Source organism: Sordaria macrospora, chromosome 7 (assembly GCF_033870435.1).
Source record: "Sordaria macrospora chromosome 7, complete sequence".
Taxonomy (NCBI): Eukaryota; Fungi; Ascomycota; class Sordariomycetes; order Sordariales; family Sordariaceae; genus Sordaria; species Sordaria macrospora.
In genome coordinates, this window is record NC_089377.1 from 684738 (window position 1) to 710384 (window position 25647).

General features: G+C 52.9%; 8 protein-coding genes and 1 non-coding gene across 9 annotated transcripts; 3 read left to right on the top strand and 6 right to left on the bottom strand.

The window, feature by feature from the left end:
• Positions 1 to 456: 456 nt before the first annotated feature.
• Positions 457 to 3074, bottom strand: SMAC4_09302 (uncharacterized protein; the record flags this gene model as incomplete). Its single annotated transcript, XM_003345033.2, has 4 exons — positions 2624 to 3074; positions 2433 to 2542; positions 1489 to 2366; positions 457 to 1433 (listed from the first exon to the last, which is right to left on the bottom strand). The coding sequence occupies exons 1-4, from the start codon at positions 2777 to 2779 to the stop codon at positions 457 to 459; spliced, it is 2121 nt and encodes a 706-aa protein (XP_003345081.1). The 5' UTR covers positions 2780 to 3074.
• Positions 3075 to 5460: 2386 nt separating this feature from the next.
• Positions 5461 to 5549, top strand: SMAC4_14063. Its single transcript is given in 2 exon segments — positions 5461 to 5498; positions 5514 to 5549. It is a non-coding gene; the product is annotated as a tRNA-Tyr (tRNA).
• A 249-nt stretch (positions 5550 to 5798) lies between these two features.
• SMAC4_03486 (uncharacterized protein) lies at positions 5799 to 8009 on the bottom strand. The gene has a single exon (XM_066089957.1). It carries the CDS (start codon positions 7580 to 7582, stop codon positions 6299 to 6301), a length of 1284 nt encoding a protein of 427 aa, XP_065947670.1. The 5' UTR covers positions 7583 to 8009; the 3' UTR covers positions 5799 to 6298.
• Positions 8010 to 9432: 1423 nt separating this feature from the next.
• Positions 9433 to 10131, bottom strand: SMAC4_03485 (uncharacterized protein; the record flags this gene model as incomplete). The annotated part of the gene is made up of 1 exon (XM_003353120.1): positions 9433 to 10131. One exon carries the CDS (start codon positions 10129 to 10131, stop codon positions 9433 to 9435), a length of 699 nt encoding a protein of 232 aa, XP_003353168.1.
• A 393-nt stretch (positions 10132 to 10524) lies between these two features.
• On the bottom strand, positions 10525 to 14458 carry SMAC4_03484 (uncharacterized protein). Its single transcript, XM_066089956.1, has 3 exons — positions 13458 to 14458; positions 13228 to 13405; positions 10525 to 13169 (listed from the first exon to the last, which is right to left on the bottom strand). The coding sequence occupies exons 1-3, from the start codon at positions 13662 to 13664 to the stop codon at positions 11401 to 11403; spliced, it is 2154 nt and encodes a 717-aa protein (XP_065947671.1). The 5' UTR covers positions 13665 to 14458; the 3' UTR covers positions 10525 to 11400.
• A 760-nt stretch (positions 14459 to 15218) lies between these two features.
• SMAC4_03483 (uncharacterized protein) lies at positions 15219 to 17361 on the top strand (the record flags this gene model as incomplete). The annotated part of the gene is made up of 3 exons (XM_066089955.1): positions 15219 to 15989; positions 16145 to 16480; positions 16553 to 17361. The coding sequence occupies exons 1-3, from the start codon at positions 15977 to 15979 to the stop codon at positions 17359 to 17361; spliced, it is 1158 nt and encodes a 385-aa protein (XP_065947672.1). The 5' UTR covers positions 15219 to 15976.
• Positions 17362 to 17737: 376 nt separating this feature from the next.
• SMAC4_03482 (uncharacterized protein) lies at positions 17738 to 19790 on the bottom strand. Its single transcript, XM_003353117.2, has 3 exons — positions 18307 to 19790; positions 18048 to 18188; positions 17738 to 17970 (listed from the first exon to the last, which is right to left on the bottom strand). Exons 1-3 carry the CDS (start codon positions 19417 to 19419, stop codon positions 17899 to 17901), a joined length of 1326 nt encoding a protein of 441 aa, XP_003353165.1. The 5' UTR covers positions 19420 to 19790; the 3' UTR covers positions 17738 to 17898.
• Positions 19791 to 20316: 526 nt separating this feature from the next.
• SMAC4_03481 (uncharacterized protein) lies at positions 20317 to 21264 on the top strand (the record flags this gene model as incomplete). The annotated part of the gene is made up of 1 exon (XM_066089954.1): positions 20317 to 21264. One exon carries the CDS (start codon positions 20317 to 20319, stop codon positions 21262 to 21264), a length of 948 nt encoding a protein of 315 aa, XP_065947673.1.
• A 63-nt stretch (positions 21265 to 21327) lies between these two features.
• SMAC4_03480 (uncharacterized protein) lies at positions 21328 to 24483 on the bottom strand. The gene is made up of 6 exons (XM_066089953.1): positions 24184 to 24483; positions 24060 to 24131; positions 23925 to 23998; positions 23380 to 23869; positions 22257 to 23324; positions 21328 to 22062 (listed from the first exon to the last, which is right to left on the bottom strand). Exons 1-6 carry the CDS (start codon positions 24260 to 24262, stop codon positions 21542 to 21544), a joined length of 2304 nt encoding a protein of 767 aa, XP_065947674.1. The 5' UTR covers positions 24263 to 24483; the 3' UTR covers positions 21328 to 21541.
• Between the last annotated feature and the right edge of the window lie 1164 nt (positions 24484 to 25647).

Genomic DNA, 25647 nt, shown 5'->3' on the forward strand with positions numbered 1-25647 from the left:
CCCGTCCCGAACCCCAATTTCTAGGTACTTGTATGTGAGGCAAGGGCATTTCCCCGCTTTCCCCTCCCCCACACATAGCCCCCACTTGCCTCCCACCGACTCCCACTTCCTCTTGTGTCCCCCAATCTCCCACGCTCTTGCCCTCTCTGGTGGGGGACAAGCAAAGTTTCAAACCCTCCATCGCATCGGAGCCTTGCTCCTCTTCAATTTCATCACTCGACGTCATGCCAGCCAAATTCCAATCCTCGACCGACCACCAGTCAGACCCGCGTCCCGATGCGCTAAATGGCCAGACTCCTGTCATTAATCCGTGGTATCGTAACACATTCCCCCCAAAAAGCCAAATCCCAGAACTCCAACGAGATCGTGTCCAAGACCTTTCCATGCATGTTTCATTCCCTTATCCAGTGGCCTTGGTTCCACAATGTCCTTTCAGCCTCGCTGTTTATTGACACCCTACATCGCCTTGCCAACCTCAAATCCAGTCCCTCCCGCGTTATCACCCTCGCCAGTCCTTCTCTCTGCTTCCTGCCCCTCTTCCTCTACGCTTGCCTCAGCGATCGCAACTGCCGGAAAGTAACTTAGCGTGTTGGGATCCGCAGCAACACCCTCGAAGCCTTGTCCCGACGTTTGCCGACCTGTCTGGCCCCCAGCATCCAAATTCGAGCTCGGTTGCCCTATCAGCGTCAAATCGGTATCAGCCCTTCGAAGGTTTGCTGGATGAGGCGTCAGCCCCTCATTATCGGAGGGGTCCGACTTTGAAGTGGGAACTGTCGAGGATCTCGATGGCGGAGACGGTGTGGTGTTCACATCATACACGGAAACAACCGGTGTTGGCTTGGTATCCTTGGTGGTGATTTCGGGTTCTGCCTTCGTTGACGGCTCCGGCTGAGACGACGGATCATCGGATGGTGAAGGCTTGCTCGGCCCAGGCGCATTCCATGTCGGAGCAGGACCAGGACTGAAAGGATTCCAAGGGAACCCTTGAGATGGGGGCGCACTTCCGTTTCCAGGGCTGGTCATCGGAAACGCTCCAGCTACAAACTGCGCCGGGATAACAAAGTGCATCGGCGTCCCTTGCTGCGGTGTCACGGATGCCCAATCGGGTGTTGCCATCGGCGACCCAGGTGGTGCGGCGTAGACAAAGAACGGAGCGCCGCTCGAGGAAGATGGGTTGGCGAACATGGTGTACATCGGAGCCGGCGACAATGGCGTTTGGGCGTTCATCCCATAAGCCTGGCTTCCGCTTGCTTCGAATTGCCTGCTAAACGCTTCCTTCTCGTGTACCTCAGGTCGCTTTCCGTTGCCTAGGCCACTTTCTTGGACTTTGATCGAGCTCGCTCTTGCCTCTTCCAGTTGGTCTTCGAACTCCTGCCGCACGTCTTGAAGTTCTTCGCGCTGATTATTCTTCAACTTCCTGATCGTTATGGCCTCTGGAAAAGATATTAGCTGATGAGCAAACCGAAGAACAGACACAAGACCACTTACCACTCAACATCTGCAAAAAGGTAAACACGGTGAGTGTCATCATCAGAAGAGGAACAAGCTGACCGAAGGACTTGGGGTCGTTCTCCGAGTTGGTGCCATCAAAGAGTTGAATCCATCCTGACCGGTCAACCCAACGCCGAAGCATCGCAATGTACTCGGACGACGAAGCCATCGTGTATCCCGAAATTGCCAGGCCAGCCAAGAGATACACGCCATAGACCTGTCCACCAATACGGTTCACCCACTTCAGCTTCTTCGTCCCTACCACGTCCACAAACCACTTGCAAAACTTTTCCCGCCTTCCGCCATTCTCCCGTCCTGCACGAACGACCCTACCAAGCGTAACGATGTTGGCAAGGACGTAGTATAGGACAAGAATGACGAATGGAGTCCATCCGGTGATACGGTCGCCCACCTTGAACAGTCCGGCTCCTTGGAAGGACTGTTGCAAGGTATTCCCAAACTGCGCAGCGCTCCCTTGGAAGCAGGCGGCTGGTAGAAGGAGGGTGCTCCATTTGTCGTCGTCTTTAGGAACCTGGGTCGGAAAGGCGAGCTCAGACCCCGGGGCGGCCTGGGTGGAAAGAAGAATACCCGTCGCAAGATACAACAGCGCCGTCGCTACCGTCCGGATTCCAGCTACCCAGGGATGCTCCCAGTAGTGCTTTGACACAAGAAGGGTCAGCAAGTGTGTGGCGCAGGTGAGTAACAGCATATTCGAGATAACGTTGTAGTGGTAAGCCGAGATGGAGCATGCTTTGGCGAAGCGCATCGTGATGGCGTATGCCGCACCGGTGAAAATCTGCTGATCACTACACGAGATGATGAGCATCTCAAAGAAGCCACCAATGCTCAGCTGCCATCTTTTGTTTTCCTTTTCTCTGTTGAGCAAGTGGTTAGCGACCTCACCAGCTGCAAAGCGCTTCGTTCGCCGAGGTATGGCTTACTCGTCTGTTAGTCTCTTTTTAAGCTTCATCAGCTTGGCATAGTGCCACAAGACATGCAAGAAGGCTATTAGTAACGAGAACCCCGTTATTACGACGAAGGCTCCGAGGATCTAAAGACACGGGTATGTGTAAGCTGGTGTCCACATACAAGTTGTACGGGGAAAGGGTCCATCGACTCTGGGGAACCTTACACCGATACCCGCAATATCTGGATCTGGGTTAAACTCTCCGGGTCTGTTTCCTCCCACGGATAAAACGGTCTGGTTGTCGGGTGCGTAAACTACAGAACAGTTTATCGTGACTCCATAGTGCTCAAGGCACTGCTGTACTGAAGTATAGGCGCCCATGTTCACCGCTGATCAGGAATCCTGATCCTGGGACGGCAGCTGGAGCTTGGATGTCGATGGATGAGCGAGGCTTATAACCTCGAAAAACTCCGGTGATGATGCCTCGAAGGAAGGGATATGCACAGAACTTCCCAAGGGCGAGAGCCCAGCTTGGGCTTGCCCCCCGAGAGAGGGCTCTGGAGTTTTAAAGCCCATCCGGTCTCTCGAGTCTAGAAAGGAGAACCAGCCCCCACATGCGGCTATTCCGTTCCCGATAAGGGTTAATCATTGGACTTGGCGCCAAAAGCAACCCCGGTCCCTCAGCTCCAAAGACAGGGAATGCTGGAAAATGCGGTGATACCCATGAAAAAGCTTCATGATCCAACAGAATCTCGAGGATGGATGCCCTTCCACTGGCTGCAACCTTGGGATGGCGGACCCCAGTGGCGATCATTGGGTTTATCAAGATTCAAGAGGCCCTCTGCGGTTCGGGCTGAGACCGTCAGTAACGAAACTGGCCTCTTGGACGGCGTCTTTGCCCCGAAAGCCGTGATGGTTGCGACCCTCAACGACATGCGGTCGAGGATGATCCTCTGCTGGCATTGGTGCCACGAGAGCCTAAGTCGCAATAGTCGCAACAGGCCAACAGGGCCTCTTTGGGCTCCATATTTTCCGGCTGAGAAGCCGACCAGCCACAATTCACCAAAGCATGCGATGCGGTTTACGACGTCCGCAGTAAGTAGCTCTGCCGGGCCCGGACTGCCTGCAATTGCTGCAAGAGATATTTTTTTCTCCAGGGCCCAGGCCGAAATGTTCTTTGGTCTTTTGGTGGCCTCTCCAATCCAATCACTGAACCACTACACTACATTACAAGGGACTACGCTGCCACCAAGAAAACAAGCTAACTGACAGCTAGACTCGCTAGAGAATAGGAAAAGAAGGGCTGCAATAAAACCAGTGGCTGGGAATGGAGCTTTTCCGAGCGGGCTGTTGTTTCTGTCGATCTCGACCTCTTCCCTCCCTCAGTCCCTCTTTCTGGCGGTGGTAGAAGCATGCAGATTTCGACATTTGGGTTTGCCCATCCCATGCCATCCACCAATCATCACAGGCTGGTCCTCACAAATCGCAAAACTCCAACATGCACGGCTCGTGAGAGTTGCATGGGGTTGTGGCAGTCTTGGATTCAATTCGAGGCCCCCTTCAGTTCGGTGCGCCCCCGCTTCCCGTCGCCCTTCAGTTGGCGTCCAGTCGTCCACTGGATAAGGAGTCCCAGTCAGAATTCCCAATCCCATCCCCTCCTTAGTCTAGAGTCTAGACCGGAAATGATCCCGTGGCCATTTCTACCCATCCATCATCCATTCATCTCTCTCAGACCAGCCAGGTCTTCCCCGCGTCCTATGTACTCGTCGCCGATCTGAAGAAGTCAGCTCGTCAGCTATCGTGAAAAGCGCCACCAAAGTTACCGACCGCGGACCATGCTCCGGTTCGGGCAATTTGGGTGAGGCTGTCGGTCGGTCGGCGTTTCGGCGACTCAAGACTCAAGAGGGTCTAGAGGGGAAGGGTTTTGGGAGCTTGAGAGCTTGAGGGCTTGAACAATTCAGGCAGGTCAGGCAAGTCATCGGGCTTTCGATTCGAGGGTCGGGGTGTCGAATGGCAGGCGAATGTCAATGGTGTGAATGGTGTGAAACTGTGAATGGTGTGATACATGGGATAAATGAGATCTATCATTCTCTCAGCCTTCTTCCTCAGAAAAACTCCCAAGACACTCCTCGGAACCCTTGTTCCCTATCAAAGCCCGGAACACCCCTCCCACAATGACCGAGACATCTTCAATGCATAACACTGACCGTTGAATGGCCAAGACGGTCTAAGTGGGTTGTGGAAATCGGCTATTGGAGAGAACCAATTCGTGTCTGGTTTGTACCTAGTATATAGGTGAGCTTGAGAAGAGGGCTGAGGTTAACAGGTTGATAAAAGTGGTGATTGACGCAGTACCTATCTGCACAGTGTAGTGTACTAGTTGGGATTCTCCCGTTCTCCCAGTTTGCCCGCTATTGGTCGTTGAGAGTTGAGAATTGACAAGAAATCTGGATGTCTATGGTGCATATCCGCGAGACCCGCAAGACTGAGGCATGTATAGGTGCATGTGAGACATGCTGTTACGGGCAGGGAGCCTGGGACTACTTAACTGCTGGTAGGAGAATGGGTTCGTTCTCTGGCAAAGAATGTCTCGGTAGGAGGACCGGTGCCGGTCGTGTCTGCCTTGTCAAACTGTGCTACGGGAGGTGGGCGGTTGCGGATGTCGGGAGTCGGCACATGCTTGGGGGTTTGGAAATACCTATGAAGTGCGAAAGCGCCGAAAGGGAAGTTGTCTGGTGACGCTTGAGAAAGGAAAAAAAAAAAAATTAATTTTTGGAGTCTTTGAAATGTCGGGTGAAGTTGTTCCTGTAGAATTTGACGTTTGGTGCGCATTTATCGATCTTCCTTATTCTTCGACTATTTCCACAGTTCCAGGTAAACTTGAAAGGTTCAGCATGCTCATATACCTGATGATCATTTCGAAATTCGATGGCTTTGTTACACTAATTCAAAGGGCCATGAAGCTCAACCCCCGGGTCCAGACCCTCTGGCATCAGTAGTGTAATGTGGTAGCAGTACTTAGGTAGTATGTTCTCTGCCCCACTTCAACAACAAATCAAAATCCCCTTGTGGTGTAGTTGGCTATCACGTTCGGCTGTAATTGTCTAGATTGTATACCGAAAGGTCACCGGCTCGATTCCGGTCGAGGGGACATGTTCTTTTTGTCTTTTTGTGGTTTTGTTCTTTGCACTATCGCTTACCTGTTTTTACGACATTGAAAGCAGTCCTGATTTTGGTTCTGCATAGCTTTCCCTTTTGCATACTTGAATCACTCTTCCTTGCAGGTTAAAGAAGATGAATTCATCTTTCACCTCATCGGCATCATTAAAAGAGCTGGGTTCACCGAGGTGCAGCGCACAGGCCGCTCCTACCGAACTGCGATTTGACTGCACTGCAACGTCCGTTTTCATGTTCTCCTCCTTCCCTTTCTCTCTTGTTTCATTTCCCATTTCATCAACAATCGCTCACTTCCTTCCACTTTCTTCCACACCAACAAGTCACCATTTAAGAGTTATCAATCCGTCACCACGCGAATCGCAAGGTCACACGCGCTTCAATTCATCGTCGCTTCGAGCGCAATCGGAAACATCTTATTACGTCGCGACCGAAGTTGAGAGAAACCAGTGCTTTTCGTTTTCTTGCGACTCGCGCGCGCGTTTCTATACTGTCTGACTACTGAAATCCGGCTACCGATCAAACGACACTGATTGAAATGCATCGCAAATCCATCAATATTTGTCATTACACTCCATCATGCTTCCATTAGTATCCCATCATCATGTTCAAGCGAACCAATCATTCCGTTCATATCAATTCCTTCGTTTTTTCCTCCTAGATCTCGCTTCCTCCTGAAATCCCTCCATCTTCCAACCTTCCAAACCTCCAGGCCTAAGCTACCACTTAGCAGCAAGCAACCGGCTTGACCGTATCGGCATTTGGCTTCGGGACCATGGGCGTCTGGGGACAAGGAATGGGGTCCACCTCATTCGAGTTAGGAACCGGAACGAGGGGAGTCTGAGGGCGAGGAACGGGCATGTCCTCATCGTCGCCGTTGGGGTGGGGAGTAGGAGGGCGGGGAGCGGGCTTGGAGTCGCCTTCACCGTCGCTGTTGGGGACGGGAACGAGAGGGGTCTGAGGACGAGGGATGGGATCATCATCCATGCACTCATCGTCGGAATCGTCGCTGGTAACAGGGACGAGTGGGGTTTGAGGGCGGGGGACGGGCATCTCCTCGTCGCTGTTGGGGACGGGAACGAGAGGGGCCTGAGGACGAGGGATGGGATCGTCGTCGAGGCATTCATCGTCGGAGTCATCAGAGGTAACCGGGACGAGGGGAGTCTGGGGACGAGGGACGGGCATGTCCTCATCATCACCGTTGGGATGGGAAGTGGGAGGACGGGGAGCGGGCTTGGAGTCGCCCTCGCCGTCGGAGTTAGGAACGGGGACGAGGGGGGTCTGGGGACGGGGGATGGGGTCCAGCTTATCGCTGTTGGGGACGGGCACCAGGGGAGTCTGAGGGCGAGGGATGGGGTCATCATCCATGCACTCGTCGTCTAAGTCGTCGCTTGTCACTGGGACCAAGAGGGTCTGGGGACGAGGGACCGGCATGTCCTCGTCGATGCACTCATCATCAGAATCATCGCTGGTGACGGGGACCAGAGGAGTCTGAGGACGAGGGACCGGCATGTCCTCGTCGATGCACTCGTCGGAATCATCAGAGGTAACCGGGACGAGGGGGGTCTGAGGACGGGGGCTCGGCATGTCCTCATCGATGCACTCGTCGTCGGAGTTGTCAGAGGTTACTGGAACCAAGGGAGTCTGGGGACGAGGGACGGGCATGTCATCGCTGTTGGGAACCGGGACCAGAGGAGTCTGAGGATGGGGGATGGGGTCCAGATCGAGGAGGTCACCGTTGGGGTGAGGAGTAGGGGGACGAGGGGCAGGCTTGGAATTGCCCTCGCCGTCGCTGTTGGGGACAGGGACCAAGGGAGTCTGAGGATGAGGGATAGGATTGTTCCTCTTAATGGGACCGGCGGGCTCGATGCCACAGCTGTCGGGCTTGTTGGGACCGGGGCTGCCGGGACGAGGCTTGTTGGGGCCGGCGGAGGTGGTGTAGTCCGACTCCGGCTGGTAGGCCTTGGGGGAGACCTGGGTGAAAGTCTGGGTAGCGACGCAAGTAGACATTTTGTCAATGCTTTGGTATTTGTTGGTTATTGGTTGTGAGTTATTGTTGTTGGTAATTGTTGTAGTTGTTGTAGTAGTGGTTCTCGTTGGTGTGGATGTGTGAATGTTGGTGGTGATGAGGAAAGGGAAGACCAGGAACAGGTCGGGAACCGCTGTTTATATGCACTTTGAGTCGTTGACTGTCGACTGGGCTGCTCTCAGGCCTGCTCGACTCTGAAGGTTTGTCGATGCATCATGTTCACCGAAGCGGATATTGGAAGCAGCGTTGTTGGTGTCGACAAAAGAGAGATGATTCACGAGACTGTTTTCGTCTTGTCTTTCACAACATAGTCCGGTATGAGCTGAACCAACACCACGATGGGCTTCGGCACCGACAATACAAGTTTGATGAAGAAACATCCACACCCGTGCCGAGTGTTGGTCGTGGAGCCCGGATGGATGACTTTTGGGTATGACAATCTTCGGCGACGGACTTGAGCACTGCTTGATCGTTGGTGTTGGAGGATATTTCTTTGCATTGACAATTGAACGCAGCATATCCGAGCCAACATTTCACAATCATTCCAATATCATCGACCAACACCAAACGCAATACGCTCAGAATTTCTTAAGACACCAAGAGAAAGCGCCCCCCGAATCATCCAGATGGGAGAAAGAACACTGCCCGAAAACACACATCCCCAAGGCTAGACCACATAACTAACGGATTCTGATGCAGCAGTAAACGCGGATTCCTTCCAATCCCTCCATGACAATTCGAGTCTCGCGCAGGCATGCCTTTGATCTCCGTCACACAGCCATCGTGGTTTCTCATGTCGCCAAGTCGTCACCCCAAGGTATTACCAAACAAAGGAGCAACCGCGACGCAAACTCCAACGAGCAGCAATTACGCACCAGGTCCAGGAAGGGGCGACCGCGCATCCGAAATGACGTGAGCAGCATTCTTTCCTCGAACGCGCACCCACCGTCACCAGCCCTAGCCCTTACTTTGCAACCTTTGAAAACTACTTTTCCCAATATTTTACCCGTTGTATATCTTTTCTCTTGCATACCTCGCTGTGCTAATCGAACACAAAATACTGGGAAGGCCTTTGATCACTTGGGGCCGAAGAGCAACATCTTTGTGCATGACCCTTCATCATGGCCTGTATCTTGGTGAAATGAATTCCCCCTCCTTTCCCGAATGCTCGACTCTTTGGCCATACATCTGTTTCCCAATTCGGTTTACCTTGCTTCCTCAGCACTCCCTCAGATGACAATGACAGAATGTTGACCATCCTCGTGAAGCTCTGCGCACGGAAGCCCAGGCTTATCCAACCCTCTTTTCACCTTTAACGCACGTGTAATCATCGAGCCGTACATCACAATGATTCCCGACAGTCCCGTTGGCTGCAGAAACGCGCACAAGATTCGTCTCTAACAGCCTCCCCTTCAAGCGCAACCAGCCACCTGTCACCTGCCCCGTCTTATCGTTCGTTAAATAGTCCAAGTGTACATCCTCCACCAGTATCATCAACCTGCATTCCTCGACCTTTTCTCCGATTCGGAAACCCGGCAACACAGGACCGTCAACACTTGCCCAGGACCAACTAGGGGCTCTGTATCTTTCTGGCCGTCTTGTTGCCCCGTGTCCCCACATTACCCAATTGGGGCGCCAGAGCAGTCCCGCCTCCAAATGGCGACGTCATAGATCGGCTAAGTAGTCGTCTCCTGTCCAGGCTTGGAAGAGCTTAGCAAGGCCGGAGATGGCAACGAGTTTATCCGAGGGACAGGTGAGCTTGGCGTTTGTGTATCTTTGGACTAGATCGTGCCAGGCGATATAGGGAGTCAGGGCGTCTTCTGGGTCTTCGTCATTGGGGGTATGGACGAGAATATAGAAACCGTGTAAGCCCCGCCGTCATGGACTTCACCGTCTTGTCTAGCAACTTTGGCGGTAAGTGACGAGATGACGAGGCTTCGCAGGTTTGTGAAGAGCGACACTCCCAGAATAGCTGGCGGCGGCCGAAGTGGAGGATGCGAGGAGCGAGCACGCGTTCTTGAAGCACCCAGGCGCGTGTATCGACGAGGGCTGTGGAGACATGTTTTTGCCAGATGCTGATGTCGGAGACACTGAGGGTGAAGGACTCGGGTTTTGCGATGCCCGAGGATGATAAAGGATCAGACACGACTTTGAGGTGTATTATATGCGGAAGGAGTTCTTCCTTTGCGTTCCGAGGTTGACTGAAGAGTGTGTCGGAGCATGAGGTGGCGTCGAGTGCGGAAATATTGCAGAAAGAGTATGAGTAGACTTTCTGCATTTGGCTGGCTTCGTGACGCCAGTCCGTCTGATCATCTTTGTCGTGCAAGATACAAAGGGCGTCGATCCAGATATAATTCACGTCGAGATGGAGGGCGACGGTCATAGCTTCTTGGAAGAGCTTGGGCATTGAGGAAATAGGTAAACCTCCTATCAGAGCTGCATATGTTCCTTTGTTAAGCACCATCTTCTCATCGTCAAAGCCCCAGCGGTGAGTAACGGTCATATAGGGAGCGGTAGGCTTGGTCTCCATGGTTTCTATGAGTTGGACAGTGCCTCCTGTGAGGTATAGAAGTCGTATGGGAAGCCAGGTGACTTCTTTGACCGACACTTTACACAGCGGATGGCCAACAACGCAACTGTCAAGCCAACTCTTTGCTATATCCAACGAAGCAGCCGTGGTACGTCCCAGTAGTGGACGATTACAGACAGACCCCGCTTCTTCAGTACGTTTCGACAAGAGTGTCCTCAAGCGTTCCCCAAGTGAAGTATTTTTCGTTGTTGAGGGCTCAAGAAGAATGAACGTAGACCCCAACTCCTTGAGGTATGCCCCTGAAGCTTGTGGGGGAAGAAGAAGAAGAAGAAGAAGAAGAAGAAGAAGAAGAAGAAGAAGAAGAAGAAGAAGAAGAAGAAGAAGAAGAAGAAGAAGAAGAAGAAGAAGAAGATGATGATGATGATGAAGAAGATGAAGCTGGATTGTATAACCTTCAGATTCAACGTGTTCGAGGGTCGTCCACAGTAAGAGAGGTGACAACTAACAATTGGGAATCATCCTTCGGATCATACTGTTCCAAATCAGTACAAACCTTCCAACACAGAAATTTATTACAAGTTGAACGCAATGAAATGGTCCTCACTTGGATCCATGCATCCTCCCAGGTCTTGCGACTACCGACACTCAGCGATTCCCAGATGGGTGTGCAAACGTAGCACTTTTGTTCGAGGGAAGATTTGAAGCTTTTGGTGCTCTTGTGATGATGTACCTCCGGCGATGATCCATGAGGTGAGGAAGGCGACCTCTGAAGATTAATGAGCAGTTGTAGGCTTTCCTTACAGACGGAACATATCATGGTGATATCGTGATACTCGGGGCAACCGGAAGCCTTCCTATAAGTGATTGGTGGTCAATGGAACGGATGGAAGTTCTTCCGCGTTGATGTAGAGGAGATACACGCGGCCATTTTGAGGAAGGAATAAACAAAGTCGGGAGAGGGACGCTGCTGATTTAAACTAATGCATGTTGGCTCGCAAGTCCGCGTCGCCATTGGTAACCTCCACAGTTTCAATCATTCTAGGTCCATACACGTGTAGTGTATTTAAAAGGATTCCAACCACTCAGCTCGCCGCTCGTAACCGTCCCCGCCAGCACATGGTTCGCGAACGACTTCTACACACCTATACTGCCCCTGGTCGGTCAGATGGCAACTTACAGCCAGCCGATCGACTCCGTATATCAAAAATGGTCAGGCTTGTTGGTCTTGTTGGATTTTGAGAGTAAGAACGGGACTTTTTTTGTGACACCTCAAACCACAACAAAAGAATGCATCCCCTCCCTGAACTCCACACACGGCACCCTTTCCCTCTCCTCCTTCTTCTCCCCATTCACATCAGCACGCATGGCAAGAACCAAGTCACAATTCTTATCATACTGCTTGAAGATCCCCAGCCGTTCATACACCCCCTTTTCCGCATCCAGCAAGCGAAACAGCAAAATCGCCATGAGACTTCGTTGCGTGCCGATTCCATAGGTGTTCTTCCACGCTGGCATGGCGAAAATCCTTTGGTTTTCATTTTCCTCCTCAAAGGTTTCCTGATAACGGTTGAGCGAGACAGGAAAGCCGTCCTTGAAGGGCTCCCGCGCCCGGATGAAGCGTTCGACGTAGCGCGTGACGCCTTCGAGTTGGATGCCTTCGATGACAATCCTCCAGTAGGTTTCGGGCTGTTCGTGGGTGGTTTGGAGGAGTTTGGTGGGCATGAGGATGCCACGGAGATGGAGGCGGGCACCTGGGAGGATGTCGCCGGTTGGATCGTCGGTTGCGTAGGTAAGGCCTACGTGCTCAACTTTGAAGAGGAGGTTGTCGTAGTACCGCACTGGGTCGCGTGTGCAAGGGCGGTCGATTGAGGCCCAGGTCCAGCTTGGGAGATGGCTTTTCTTCTTGTCGGTTGGAAGGAGCGCGGATCTTGGTTGGGAAGGGTGGGGGAGGCATGGCTGCCAAAGCAACTCGTGTTCGAGATACTTGCGCCACATGCCGGCAACGTATTCGTCGTCGATGCGTGCTTGTATGATCTTGGCCAGACCGGAGCAGGCAACAAGCTTGTCGCTTTGGAAGGTTAATTCGCAGGCTGTATAGGACTCGACTAAGCGAGCCCAGAGATGGTACAGGTTCAGCTCGTCTCCTTTTTGCTCGGCGTATGAGAATTTGGTGTCAAAGAAGAGGTCGTTATCTTTATACATGGTGCGTCCGGCTTCGATTATCCGAGGATGGAGCCCGTCAGGAAATGTTTCGGCCGCGCTATGCTCGCAGCATTCCCACATCAATTGTCGCTTGCCGAAGTGTAGAATACGAGGCGATAGGACACGCTCCTGGAGAACCCAGCCTCTAGTGTTGACGAGTGCTTCGGTCACCTCCCGCTTCCAGAAGGTTGGATCGAATACCAGATATTGCTGGGGAGCAGGAACCGGAGTTCCATCTTCGCGACTTCGCTTCAATTCAATGACTGGAGACGCAATGAGACCCGTGTTTCGAGGGTTTACCAGGGACTCGGACCAGCTGATGGCATCCGCAGCAGATATGTTGCAGTAAGAGTTGGTATAGACCTTCTGCATCAGGGAAGATTCTCGTTGCCAGTCATTGTTGTTGTTATCCTGGAAGATACAAAAAGCATCGATCCACATGTATCGTAAACCCAGTTGATAGGCGAAAGTGATGATATCCTGGAATAGGCGCGGCATCGATGACAACAAGATTCCCTTGGCCAACATTGGATAGGTAGCTTGGGTCAGGATCACACGCTCTTTATCCTCAACCGTAAAACCCCATCTATGAGTGACTGTCCCATAGGGTTCAGTTGGCTTCTCGTGGGTTGTGTTTATCAGGCGCATTGTTGTCTCTAGGCGCTCGTTTTGCCCAATGCTTAGGAGACGAGTCGGATGCCAGCCATCGTCTTCCTGGCGCGAATTACATCTTTCATGACTTCCGGCACAGTTCTTCAACCATAACCCGGCGAGAAGCAAGGAGAGGGGAGAGGCTGTGCTGGGCTCAAGTGTCGACAGAAGGTCATCATCGTGACCTTGTCACATGATGTTAGCCAAGCCAGGAGGTTTGTTACAGGGCGACAGAGTTCTTACCATCTATGGGTTCCATATAAAAACGTACAGTGTAGGTGGCCCGGCTCTGGGTTGGCATGTGGCACGCGATGCTTATGTCGTAGCTCTTGCTCTGTGGCTGCCCCTTCCAGCCAAGTCCCCTTAGACCGAGAGATGTCACGACAAGGTCCCAGTCATCGTCATCTGGAGACGGTTGATACTATTTGCCGGTCAGACATCCCACTGCTCAACGGCTCAGTGGATTATCTTACCTTATCCCACGAACTTTTGAAGGTCGGCCACCAGTCCGGGACTACCTCCAGTGTGTTCCAAAGCAGAGTGCACAAGTAGCAATCCTGCTTCACCGAAGCACTGAAGCCCTGAACGGTTCGATGATGGGGCGTTTGACGAACCAGCCCGTCCGGCTTGAATTTGTCAATAGCCTGCTGAAAGGTCTCGATACATGTTGGGCAGATCATGGTGGTTCTCGCATGATGGACGGGGGTTCTGTCATGGAGCAGCTTGTTCCCTCAAGTTGCGAGCACCTGTATGGCGACGATCTCTGCACCTCCATCATGTCCGAGAAGTGCACAAGCTGATTGGTCCGCACGCATTTTGCTTCAAGTAAGCACCTGCAGTCAAGTCTCTGCGACGTTGAGCCAACAAGTGCTGACAATTGGAGTTGGTATTAACCCTAACCCTGGGATAACACTTGAGAGTTCAGTGGTGACTTGGGAGAGAAACATCATATTAACAACTTGTGATATCAACACTTGCGATAAGAAGCCTTGACAAAAAATGAGTGGCGATTTTCGGAATTGCTCTTCTTCTAAAAGACTTGAGGTGACCAGGAGGTACATAGATGGAAGAAAGGCCATTGTCAACACTTGTTCTCTCTAGGCGAATCCGGGGAGAGGGTACCGAGGGGGGAAATAAGATTACTAGCGACAACTAACGAGCACTAGCGAGGCAAATGCGGAGGAGCAGCGGAGGGAGCGGAAGTTGAGGATGGATCTGGGAAAAAGAAACAACGTGGCTCGGGGAATTGGCAGTGGTTTTAGGCCTGGTTGGCGGCCTCGGGAACGACGGTTGGAATGGTGATTTCTCGGTTATCGAGGAGGGCGATCGAGTCATCCAGGTGGGTCGACAGCGAAATGATGTGTGTCCACTCGTCTCGGGAAGAGGCAACTTGATCCGTGATGATGATGTTGTTATTGATGATGTTGATATTCTTGTCACGACGTGGAAATCATCTCCGCTGTCGAGTATTTTTAGAGCAAAGAGGAAGCTTCCACTTTCAATGTTGGGAAATGGATGGCTGCTGCAGTGAGCGAGTTTGCTTGCCTGATGTGGTCCAAGCTCTGGGCTGCAGCGTCTCATCGCCGGCCAATGCAGGGTTGGCTTTTAGCAGGCGCACGGGTCACAGTGCGGGGTCTACGCAATGGTCGGCTGGGTAATGATTTTATGCTTATCCATAAGCGGCTAGCTTGGAGGGAGGAAGGACCCTGCGAGTTTGAAGTGCGCCAGTGTGTCATGTCATGTCGGTGGTCCTGGGGACCTGACAGTTTGCATCGTCCAGTCTGGTCTTTTTTTTTTGTTTCAGGAGATGGGAGAGAAGAGAAGGATATCCCGTCGTCAACTGAAAGTGAAACGAGGAAACGGCGAAACTGAGGTCCAAGCCCGCATTCCAGCTCGAGTAATGTAATTTACTTGTATACTCCAGGTGGGTTGCTTACCTAGGTCGTCCACGTGTAGTGTAATAAAAGCGAGCTGGACCTACAAATTCGTAAACGCCCACCCCCATCCTCCCTGGCTAATCTCGCTTTCCGGGCGCTAATCTCACTCAACCGATCTCTTGACTTTCCTCGTCCCCGTACTTACTTTTTCCAAGACAACATTCTCGCGTCTTTTCTCTTTTTCCCTTTCCTCAACAAAAACACACCAACAGATAGATCAAGTTTGACAACGCCCATCATCACCATCGCCAAGCTGTATACAGACTGTCGGTCGTCAACTTTCCAGTCTCCGGTGTGTGTTTACTATTTTGCCATATATTGTATCGCGATAAGCTCCTTCCCTCAGCCCCTCGGCTTCCCTCCTGTTGCGACGCGGTACCTCCCTCCACCTCAACTCTGCCATAGTCGATGCGGGCAGCCCAGCCATTGGCAGAGCCCAGAACATGTGTCACTGGGGATCACTGTGTTTCAATGCTGGGACGGTCCCCGACTTGACCGAGCACAACAACGACGGGACATTCACAGATTGCAACTTCACCAGCTGATCTGAATAAACGGCGAGCCACTCATCACCAAAGGATGCCTGTGGGATGCTTGTGTCTCAACGTCAGATGCAGACCTTCGGGGAGTCGGAGGCGCAATGAGTATGTAGTCAAGTGACATTGCATCTCAAAGCCCAGTGGGAGACGCCGTCTCAGCGACTGACTCTCTTCAACTCCCGTTTCCCCCAGCTCGTCAAATCAGCTTCAGTTCCTCAGCCCCCATCATTGACGTGCAGTGCGCCATTGATTGCTTACCCTTTTTACTTATCTCCCCCCCACGTTGGCCCTTGGATGGCGTTCCATATTTAGCCTCACTTTCCCGTTTGCCTGTCTCGTCATTTGCTCCTTCATTCCTCCTTCCCGCGTCATCCGCAACTCCATCTCGACAACCTCAACCAAGCGTGGGTATATCTTCAGCATTGATCACTAACAAACTGTCCAGTTGTGACTATACTATAGATCTTGTTCCGCGCTTTCTTGGTCTTCCACAACACATCAGAAACAACCGCCAAAATGCCAGGTGTTCGTAAGTTTGCCCGCGTCCATCCTCCATCAACTGGTTTTCCTCATCGCAAAGCCGACGACAACGACGACAACAATTACCAATCTACGAGCGAACACCAGGAATCCAGTTGGCGACATGAACTGCGAAACCAGACGGCTGACATCTCGCTGCCATAGCTTTCGACGCGTTCACCAACCTGAAGGCGAAGCTCAGGGCTGCCTTCAAGAAGCCCACCGAGAAGAGGGCGCCCAAGCCTGTCGATCATGCTAAGCCCACCGAGGCTGCTGCCGATGCTGCTCAGCACGACCCCGTTGCCGCCGCCGCTCCTGTTGCTCCTGTCGAGGATGCCACCAAGCCCGCTGCTGCTCCCGCTGCCCCTGCCCCTGCCGCTGCTCCTGCCGCCGCTCCTGCTCCTGCCGCCGCTCCTGCTCCCGGCGCCGTCGAGCTAGCTGCCAACGAGGCCCCTCAAGAAGCCCCCAAGGAGGTCGCCAAGGAGGAGACTCCCGCTGCCGGTACGCTTCTTTTACCCGAAACCCGCGTCCAACTTGACAAGAGCAAGGTATCTAACCATTTGTCAAATACAGCTCCCGCCGTCGCCCCCGTCGAGGTTTCCGCCGAGCCTCCCGCTGCCAAGGCTGCTCCCGCCGAGCACGCTGCTCCCGCCGTCGTTGCTGCTCCTGTCGAGGAGAAGAAGGAGGAGAAGAAGGAGGAAGCCGTTGCTGCTCCTAGTGAGAACACCCATGTTCCTATTGTAACCCCCGCTCCTGTGGTCGCTGCGCCTGCGGTAGAAGCCCCAGTGGTTGCTGCTGCCGCTGTTCCCGTCACTGAAGAGAAGGAGGAGGTCAAGGAGGAGGATAAGGAGGAGGAGCAGACTGCTGCTCCTGTTGTTGCTGCCCCTGAGGTTGTTGCTATCCCTGAGGTTGTTGCTGTCCCTGAGGTTGTTGCTGCCCCTGAGGTTGTTGCTGCCCCTGAGGTTGTTGCTGCCCCTGAGGTTGCTGTTCCCGAGAAGAAGAAGGAGGAGGAGAAGGACGTTTCTTCTCTTCCCGAGGTTGTCAGCAGCCCCTTCGAGATTCCCGAGATCGCCGCCCCTGAGTTCGCTGGTGCTCCGGTCGCTCATGAGGCTGCTGTTCCCGTGTCCATCGCTCACGAGAAGGAGCCCGTTGCTGTCCCCGCTGTTCACGAGGTCAAGAAGGTTGTGGAGGAGGTTTCCGCTGCCCCTGCTGAGACTGAGACTCCTGCTCCCGTAGCTGCCATCGCCGAGCCTCCCGCTGCCGTCGCCGCTCCCGCCGATGCTGCTGCCCCCGCCGTTGTTGCCGCCCCTGCCGCCCCCGCTGCCGAGGAGAAGAAGGAGGAGGAGAAGAAGGAGGAGGCTGCTGCTGCTGCCACCGCTTAAACGACGTCATAATGACTGGATCATTACGGAGATGGTGAAGCTCGAATGCGACACGATGTGTTTGACAACGGGAAGGTGCGATTTGCCGGACTCGAATTTGAAAGGAGTCTAGGGCGGATTTGGACGGGCTTGGCTAGACCGAGGAGGAAAACGGAGGGAGGAAGGGAGGTCGAGGCGTTTTTGCAGGATTTGGACCGGGACACGTTCAGTTTCGGTGTCCCCGCTCATGTGTTTCTACGCTGTCATGTTGGCGGGATATGTGTTACCGACGATACCAGGGTCCGATTCCCCCTTTTTTTTTTAAATTAGTTTTCTGATACCCAACTATTACTTGTCACCTACTTACGTTTTCGGAGAGACTGTCTTTTTGTGAAATGGCCACTGCAGTTGAGGTGGGTATCTTCACATTGTGAACGAACAAGGGAAAAAAAATCCGCAAGAGGGGACGATTCAATATCCTAATATCAATCGCTATCCAAGATCGCGGGACTCGAATCTAAAATATAGGAGAATGTTCAACATCGCGGGCGCCAGGCTTTAGGCCTCTTCCTCTTCCGAATCGTCATCGTCACCAGGATCAGGCATGACGATGCGATTAAGGTGCGTCACCTACATATTAACAGCCCAAGTTAGCACATATCAAAACATAACTTGCAAATATGAGGTGAATAAGGTTTGGAACTTACGAATGGAACCATAGCCCTGATAACATTGAGCACCTGCTCCTGCCCGTCTTCTGACGTGAAGACAGAATCAGGCAGCTTCTTCCCCACGGTGAAGTTGCGCAGCTTGAGCAGCTCTATGTCCCTATGTTCAGCATTGAAGCCCTACCATAGTTTTTGAGAAATGCTGTTAGTTTGCTTGCGATGTCTCACACAATTCAACATCATGATGCCCAAGAGAGAAACGATAGTGCAAAGACAGTACTAGGGAATTTCGACGCACCTTGGGTTTAGTCTTCAAAGCATTCCCAGCATTAGCCGCACAAAACGCCTTGATAACAGCCCTCTCTTCATCCAGTCCATCATTTTCCTCTTCCTCTTCCTCTTCTTCCTCCTCCTCGCCAGATTTCTTCCCCTTCCCCTTTCCCTTCTTCCCTCCTCTACCCTTCCCCTTCTGCCCCTTTTGCCCCTTCTTCACCCCCTTCTTCTTCTCCCCAGCACCACCAAGAAACATCTCTCCAAACGTCCCATCCATCAACACCCGTCTCCACCTCTCCCTCCTCTCATCAATACTACTCCTCAGTCTCCCCAGCGCGGGGCCATCAGGATGCCACAATCCTCCACCAACAAAACACTTGCCCGGCTCCAAATGGACATAATAACACGCGTACGGACCCTTCCGTCCCGTGCGCGACCACGAAGCTGAATAATGCGGCTTGTAAGGAGTCGGATCTTTGCTGAACCTGATGTCACGGTAGATGCGGAAATTGATGTCCCGAAAGGGTAACTCGGGAATGGTCTCGTCGACTGATGACACTATCGAGTCCGTCAGGGACATGGCCCAGGATTCCCAATCCGAAAGGGAGCGGCGGTACTCGGCGTCGTGCAGTTTCAGCCAGGAACGCTTGTTGTTTGCGCGGAGGTCGCGCAGGAAGAGAAGGGTGTTGGGGTGGATTGTGCTGGGGGTGTAAGGGATGCCGGCGAGGGGGCGCAGTTTGGGGATGGGGATGAATGTTACTTTGGGGGAGGCGGAGTCGGATTCGTCTTCTTCTGAAGCTTCTTGATCGTCGTGTTGGGCGTCTTCTGCATCTGGTGAGTCTTTGTAGACATCTTCGTCGTCTTCGTCTTCGTCTTCGTCGAGATCGGCTTCTACTTTGGCCTTCTTCTTTGGTCGGCCTCGCTGACCCTTGGTTGCGGTAGGTTTGGTTTTGGCTTTGGCATTGGATTTGGACTTTGCGGCGGCGGAAGCTCCTGGTGATTCGGACTCTGAATCATCATCGCCTTCGAAGTAGTGGCTTTTCTTTGCAGAAGATGAAGAGACGCGCGTTGAGCGACGTCGGGAGGAATTGTCGTCGTCATGCGCGATGGCTGTGGCTTTGCGCTTGCGGGGCGGCATTGTTGCTTGCTTGCCTGCTTTTGTCGGATGATGGACTTTTTCTTGAACGAAATTGTGTTGAGAAGAAAGCAAAACGGCGAATTTCAGAGGTGGCGGTTATCGTAAATTTCAATGAATGATTGGTTTCATGATTTGAAATCCGATCCTTTGATACCACAGAGTTATGACGTCGTTGGAATGGAGTCGAGAAAGGTGCAAACGAAACGCGATCCCCGGAGGCGATTTCAGTTGTTTGTTCGCGTCGCTGGATCGCGAGAACACGTGGCTGACTGCAGGCTTATGTCATCCCCAATCTCTGAACTAGATCTCCAATGTCAAGTGCTGTCCTCTCCATGTCAGATCCATGAGATCGGACTCTACCATGATGTCGGGACATTCACAACTTTGACCATCGTGACCATCAACTTCAACATCTGCTGCAACGTTGTATCAACCCCATCGTCCCCGCTGAATACCACCTCACGATGTTCTGAAGCTCGTGGAATTGGGGTTAATCATGCCCCGAAAACACCCCAAATTCTCCTCTTATCAGCCATCTCCTCCTCATCCTGCTCCTTTTGGAGCCGCTATCCGTTACTTCATCGTGCATTAGGTTTAAGTTACCCCACAATGATATGCTCTCTGAGGTTACATGATGTCTTGGCCGTTCAAAGTTCCCCAAGTTCGGTTGAAGACCCGACGGCCACCTCTGACCCGAGCGGGGTTTGACTAACACTACTAGTGTTTGCTTTTCGTTCATTGAAATATTTATCCTTTGGTAAGACGACGACAGGTTTGGGCTCTCACCGGAATTCTTTGCTGCGTATATTACCTTTAATATCGAGACTGCTCACCATCAACAAACTCACCATCACCACCACCACCAGTCCTATCACCCCACTTCAACGATCCCTCACCATGACCGAACCACCATCAGAAACCTACCCCTCCCCCCTCCTCCTTGAGCTCCAACAAAACGGCTTCGTAGTAATCCGCTCCATCCTCACCCCCTCCGAACTCACCACCTTACTTCACGCCGCCTCCTCCCTGACCTCCCTCGCCCGCGGCGGTTCCTGGCCCCACATCCGCACCGTAGGCAAGCAATTCCCACCCTGGCCCTCCGTCCCTCCCTCTGATGGTTCCGGAATCTGGGGCGTCCAACACCTCTTACACCCGGACCTTCCCCTCCCCAAAAAAGAAGACAAAGACGCCTTTCTAAAGCTCTACTTCTCCCCCGCCATCCTGTCCATCGCCAAGCAACTGCTTCCCAAAGGCACGCGGGACGACGACCTGGTGATGGAGCTCTTCAACATGCTTGTTCGCCCCGACAAGGATTTCGCGCTGAGCTGGCATCGGGACGACATACCCGCTACTTGCTCGGCGGAAGAGGAAAAGGAGAGGTTGGTGCCCGCGACGGAAGCGAGGTATCATACGCAGTGGAACTTGAGCTTGGTGGATAATGACACTTCGCTCGTTTTGGTGCCTAAATCGCACACGCGCGCACGCACCGATGAGGAGCGCGCTGCGGATTTGTTCGAGCCGAATATGCCGGGGCAGTTGGTCGTGCAGCTGAATGCGGGGGACGTGGCGTTTTATGATAATAATATCTTGCACAGGGGGGTGTATTCGAGCAAGAGGGAGAGGACGACGTTGCATGGGAGTGTGGGACATGTGGCGGGCGCGTCAAGTGGGAAGAGGGCGAGGAACGTGTTGCAGCATGGGGTTGGGGAGTGGGTGGAACGGTGCGATTTCTCGGCGTTGGGGGAGAGAGGCGTGGAGGCGAGGGAGGCGGCGGAGGGGATGAGGGAGAGACTAGTGAGGATGGGAGCGGAGAATAAGGATGTTGGGTTTTCGCTTAATGGTTGAGGGAGGAAGCAAGGGGGTGAGTGATGGGGCAGTGATGGGAGTTGGGGAGATGTGGTGAGAATGGCTGTAGCGAAGCGATGGATGGTATTTGAGTTCTAACGATTTGGTTCAATATCAGAAATCACGGATATGCCACCCACAACCAGGGACAATTTGATATGTACAACCCCCAAGCATCTCAGCCTGCCACTATTCCAAGCCAAACTTCCCCATATTCCTTCCCCAATTCTCTTCAATATTCACTTGACGGATTCCCCGATTCACCTCCACGCCCAACTCACCCACTCTTAAAAACCCCAATCGAACTCGGGAAATTATTCACATTATCCGCATACCACGCCACACTCTGTCCATTCCTCGTCAACATACTCTGCGCCCCAATCGTATTCAGCCCATAGATATTCACATTCGAACACCCGCTCCCCTCAATACTCGCAATTCTACTCTGGCACGTCTGCCCTGCCGCAAACGTCGAGCAAGTGGTACTGTAATCGCTGAAGAACGAGTACAGACCCGCTCCATACACGAGGATATTCTTGCTGTTGAGCACTCTCAAGCCCCAAGCTGCTGCGCAGTTTCCTGAGACGCCAGAGCAGGATGACGCAAAATTGGGGTCGTTAAGGGAGGAGACCGTGGGGAATGGAACCAAAGCGTTGGGGGTGGGCTGGTAATAGGGCGTTTCGGTCTGGATCATCCCCATAAAGATGTTTTGGGTGGAGGAGAGCTGGTATTGGTAGAGAACGTGGTGTTCGGACCCGGTGCCGTAGAGCCAGAAGGTGCCTGAGGTGGATTCCATGTCTAATTTATTTTGGGAAACGATGTTAGGGGGTGTCAATTGTCAAATGCCCGATGGGCTGAAAGAGTGAAAGGGAAGGAACGAAGTAGCGAATGGGATGTGGGATGTGGGATGTGGAAAAGGGAAGAAGAAAGGGAGAAGCAAGGGAAAGAGGGAAAGAGAAGAACAGCGGAAGATGAGAAGACCGAGGACTTACAAAGACCACGCCCACTGTAAAGCGTGATTTGCGTGAGAGCAGCATCGTCAATATCATGGTCGGCAGTCCACAACCACACATTCTCCATATACAACCCGCTCGCCCCCTTGGTAATATGCATCGCCATAAACGCCACGATACACTCCCTTCTCACCGTCGGGTTCCCGGGCGTCTTCAAACACTCCCCAACCTGCTGCTGACTGCCCACGAACCCGCCAATCCTCGTGTGCACATCCCACATGCCACTGGGACTGCTCGCCGGACTGGCCAAGTTCCACTCGATCAGCACCGCGCCCGCCTGCGCGTTCTGCGTGGAAACGATAAAGTCGGTCAGCTCCACTGTGCCCGCCTGTCCGCTGTAGCTTCCTACTTGGAGGACAGGCTTTGGGTTGTTCATGTCGTTGAAGAAGCCGCCGGCCGACATGATGGTGGCGTAGGACTCGCCGACGATCTTGGCGCCGGGCGGGATGCGGATGGTTGAGGTGACCCTGTACAACCCGTAGTCGAGGTAGAGCACCTTGCCCTGGGCAACGGCGGTGTTGATGGCCCTTTGCAGGGCGGCCGTGTCGTCAGTTGCGGCGTCACCCTTGGCGCCCGAGTCACGGGCGGAGATGAATTGTGACGCGGAAAGTGTCTCATATTGAGGCTTGGAGCGCGTGTAGTAGCGCCCACTGGAGGCGAGGAGACTGACAGGGCGAGGGTTGGGAGTAATGGCGCCGGCAAACTCGACGGGGCCGGAGGGGGTGTATTTGTGCCCGTTGCCCCAGGCCGTGATGGTGGTTGAGCCGGTGGAGCCGGAGAGGTAAGTCCCTTGCGGGCCCTTGACGGCGACGGGCACGTTGGTGAGCGCGATGTTCTCGAGGACGAGAGTTCCGGCGGTGTCGGGAGTGGTAGTCGTAGTCCAGGAGGTGGAGATGGCGACGGGGGTGTTGGTAAAAGAACTGTCGAAGACGGTGATGGAGCCGGTTTCTACCTTGCCGCTGCCGGCGGTCATGTCAATACCGATCCCGCAGTTGTTGATGGATAGGCCGGAGTAGGTCCAGCCCCAGTTCCAGAGGTGATAGATGGCTTGGGAGTGTCAGCAGATTACACGGAAATAAAGAAAAGCGGGTAACAAACATACCTGTCTTGCAGTTGTTAAACTTCAAGTTCCTCATAGTAAACTGCTGATTACCCATCGAGGCACCAGTAGCACCACCATTGAAGGTCAAGTCCGTGACAAAACCACCGCTGCCTTCCTCCATGAACAAGCCAACATGGACAACATTGGATGCTGTCGGCATGTTGAAGACGATGTTCTGCAGACTTGTCGCCTGTGAAGTTGGCCAGTGAATACCAGTCGCGGCATTTCCTGCAGGAATATTCGTAGTGTCGATAACAAAGTTGCGAATCTGGCGGAAGAACACGTTCACAGCCTTCCAGTTTAGGTTTTGAGTGTAGTATGGATTCGAATCGATGAGACCAAAGCCAGCAAAGTTGGCCGTGGCCTTGAGCGTAGGTGGGGAGCCCGCATCTCCGATCAACTGAGTAAAGTATGCTGGCTTGATGGACCCGGAGATCAGGTAGGTTCCAGCGGGGAAGTAGACAACAGCTGGAGTTGTGGTGGTTGAGGCCTTTAAAGTTTCGTTAGGACAAGCTTCTTCAACATGATACCAGAGAGACACTTACACAGCCTTGGTTGCAAGGATTTCCGGTAGTGATGGCGGCATTGATAGCAATGGTATCGTCCGTAACACCGTCTCCTATTTCCATGTTAGACATGATCGTGCCTAGAACTCGGGGGACACTTTCGGCTCAACATACCCTTTGCTCCGTAATCCCTGACATTTCGAAAGACCGGATATCCAGAGTAGGCGAAGGGGGCATAACCACGATCTATCCACGCTGTTAGCTTAGAAGGTAGATAAGAGCTAGTGGTCCTTCTTACGAGCAATGTCCCCCATCCAATATGCATTGACAGCAGAGGTTAGGCTGGCAACAGCCAGCAAAAGGGTGCCAAAACGCATGGTGAAGGTTCGACAGCCGCGGCTGTAACGAGAAGAAGACCGGATATGTGTCCCACTGGAGTACAACAGAATGAAGGAGCACGAGTTTGTGTTATCCTTAGCACGCGGGACAACGGCTCATATATCTGATTGCCTGAGGAATGTCGATCTTCAGCAGACAGCCACGTGTAGCGAAATGCTGTTGAGTGTCTCCGAAACCCCCTTGATGTGGAACCCACCGCATATTTCCGTCAAAAGAAAGTAGCTGCTAGGTAGATGAAAGGGGTGCCAACACTGCGAATCATGAATCCAATATCACATCTAAACTGCTGGATGACACACCATCTGCCTACTTGGTATGGACAATGTACGTGACCTGAGTGAAGTCCACGATCCATCCGTCAGAAAGGACCGAATCTCTACGCCACAAATGTTCTCCAGGACGCACCTTGGAGAAACAAATCTTTTCTCTCCACGGGGGACCATCCTCTTTGGGAAGAGTCCTACGCACCTGGCCCCCGTCAAGGTGAAGGGGACGATGTTCATTCGCTGAGTTATCCTCTTCGGCCCGTCACCACTACCGGCGTCTACCACCGTCTCCGCAAAATGGAGGCTCATGAGCAAGGGTCAGCTGAAGGGCTTTACTGGGCCATGACACACAACGAGGTTCCCATCTCAAGCTCACTCGAGCCTCTCGCAATGAGAGATGGTGAGTGGGAAGATGAAGTAAGGGGCGTAGTGAGACAGCGCCCATCATGAGATGGCGTCTGGATGTGTATGCATCTGGATGTATCCGCACATTACCGAGATCTTGGAGGGCAGCATGAAGGGGGTAGAAAATCCGGGGAAGCCTGATATTGAGGCAAGTGATAATGGAAGCTTGACACACATGGAAATGAAGGGGTAGCATTGCTTCCATATCCCGATGAATCCCGTGCGCTGATTTGCTGACTGCGAACCAATTGCCTCTCGGTACTAACTCTTCAATGCAGCAGAATAAGGCCGGATGTTACCACTTGGTAACGTCTAGTGACCAAAACCCCGCGATCCGGTACTCACTCGATCCAGATTCATAGTTCAAAACGTCTGGACCCGATGAATGCATGTTTGTCGGCACCGGTGACACTAGGCATGGGCTCCGCTGATGTCGGAGATGGCGGTTGTGGACGGCAACAGCACCTGATGGCAGTGGTTGGATACAGAGCGTTCCGTGGATGTTCTAGCGTCCTGGTGACTCGGATCGTGGAAGTCGATGGTTCTGTCTGGGTGCAAAATCAAGTATGGACGTTCTTGGGTTCCATCTAGCCAGCACCAGGGTGAAGAGCGTGGTGGGTAACCTCAGACAAGGCGCGCCATTTGTTACGTCCGATCTGGAACCATGGACCAGCCGGAGTGCGCGAGATCAT

Bases quoted from the DNA above. Each gene is read 5' to 3' on its own strand.
- SMAC4_03480 (XM_066089953.1), bottom strand. From the start codon at position 24,262: ATGCGTTTTGGCACCCTTTTGCTGGCTGTTGCCAGCCTAACCTCTGCT. The intron at 24,132-24,183 runs GTAAGAAGGACC...CAGCGTGGATAG, and splicing joins TTGGATGGGGGACATTGCTC to ATCGTGGTTATGCCCCCTTC. The intron at 23,999-24,059 runs GTATGTTGAGCC...ACATGGAAATAG, and splicing joins CAGGGATTACGGAGCAAAGG to GAGACGGTGTTACGGACGAT.
- SMAC4_03486 (XM_066089957.1), bottom strand. From the start codon at position 7,582: ATGTCTACTTGCGTCGCTACCCAGACTTTCACCCAGGTCTCCCCCAAG.
- SMAC4_03482 (XM_003353117.2), bottom strand. From the start codon at position 19,419: ATGCCGCCCCGCAAGCGCAAAGCCACAGCCATCGCGCATGACGACGAC. The intron at 18,189-18,306 runs GTGCGTCGAAAT...AAACTATGGTAG, and splicing joins CTTTGAAGACTAAACCCAAG to GGCTTCAATGCTGAACATAG. The intron at 17,971-18,047 runs GTAAGTTCCAAA...GTTAATATGTAG, and splicing joins TCAGGGCTATGGTTCCATTC to GTGACGCACCTTAATCGCAT.
- SMAC4_03484 (XM_066089956.1), bottom strand. From the start codon at position 13,664: ATGATCTGCCCAACATGTATCGAGACCTTTCAGCAGGCTATTGACAAA. The intron at 13,406-13,457 runs GTAAGATAATCC...ACCGGCAAATAG, and splicing joins TCAAAAGTTCGTGGGATAAG to TATCAACCGTCTCCAGATGA. The intron at 13,170-13,227 runs GTAAGAACTCTG...TCATGTGACAAG, and splicing joins TTATATGGAACCCATAGATG to GTCACGATGATGACCTTCTG.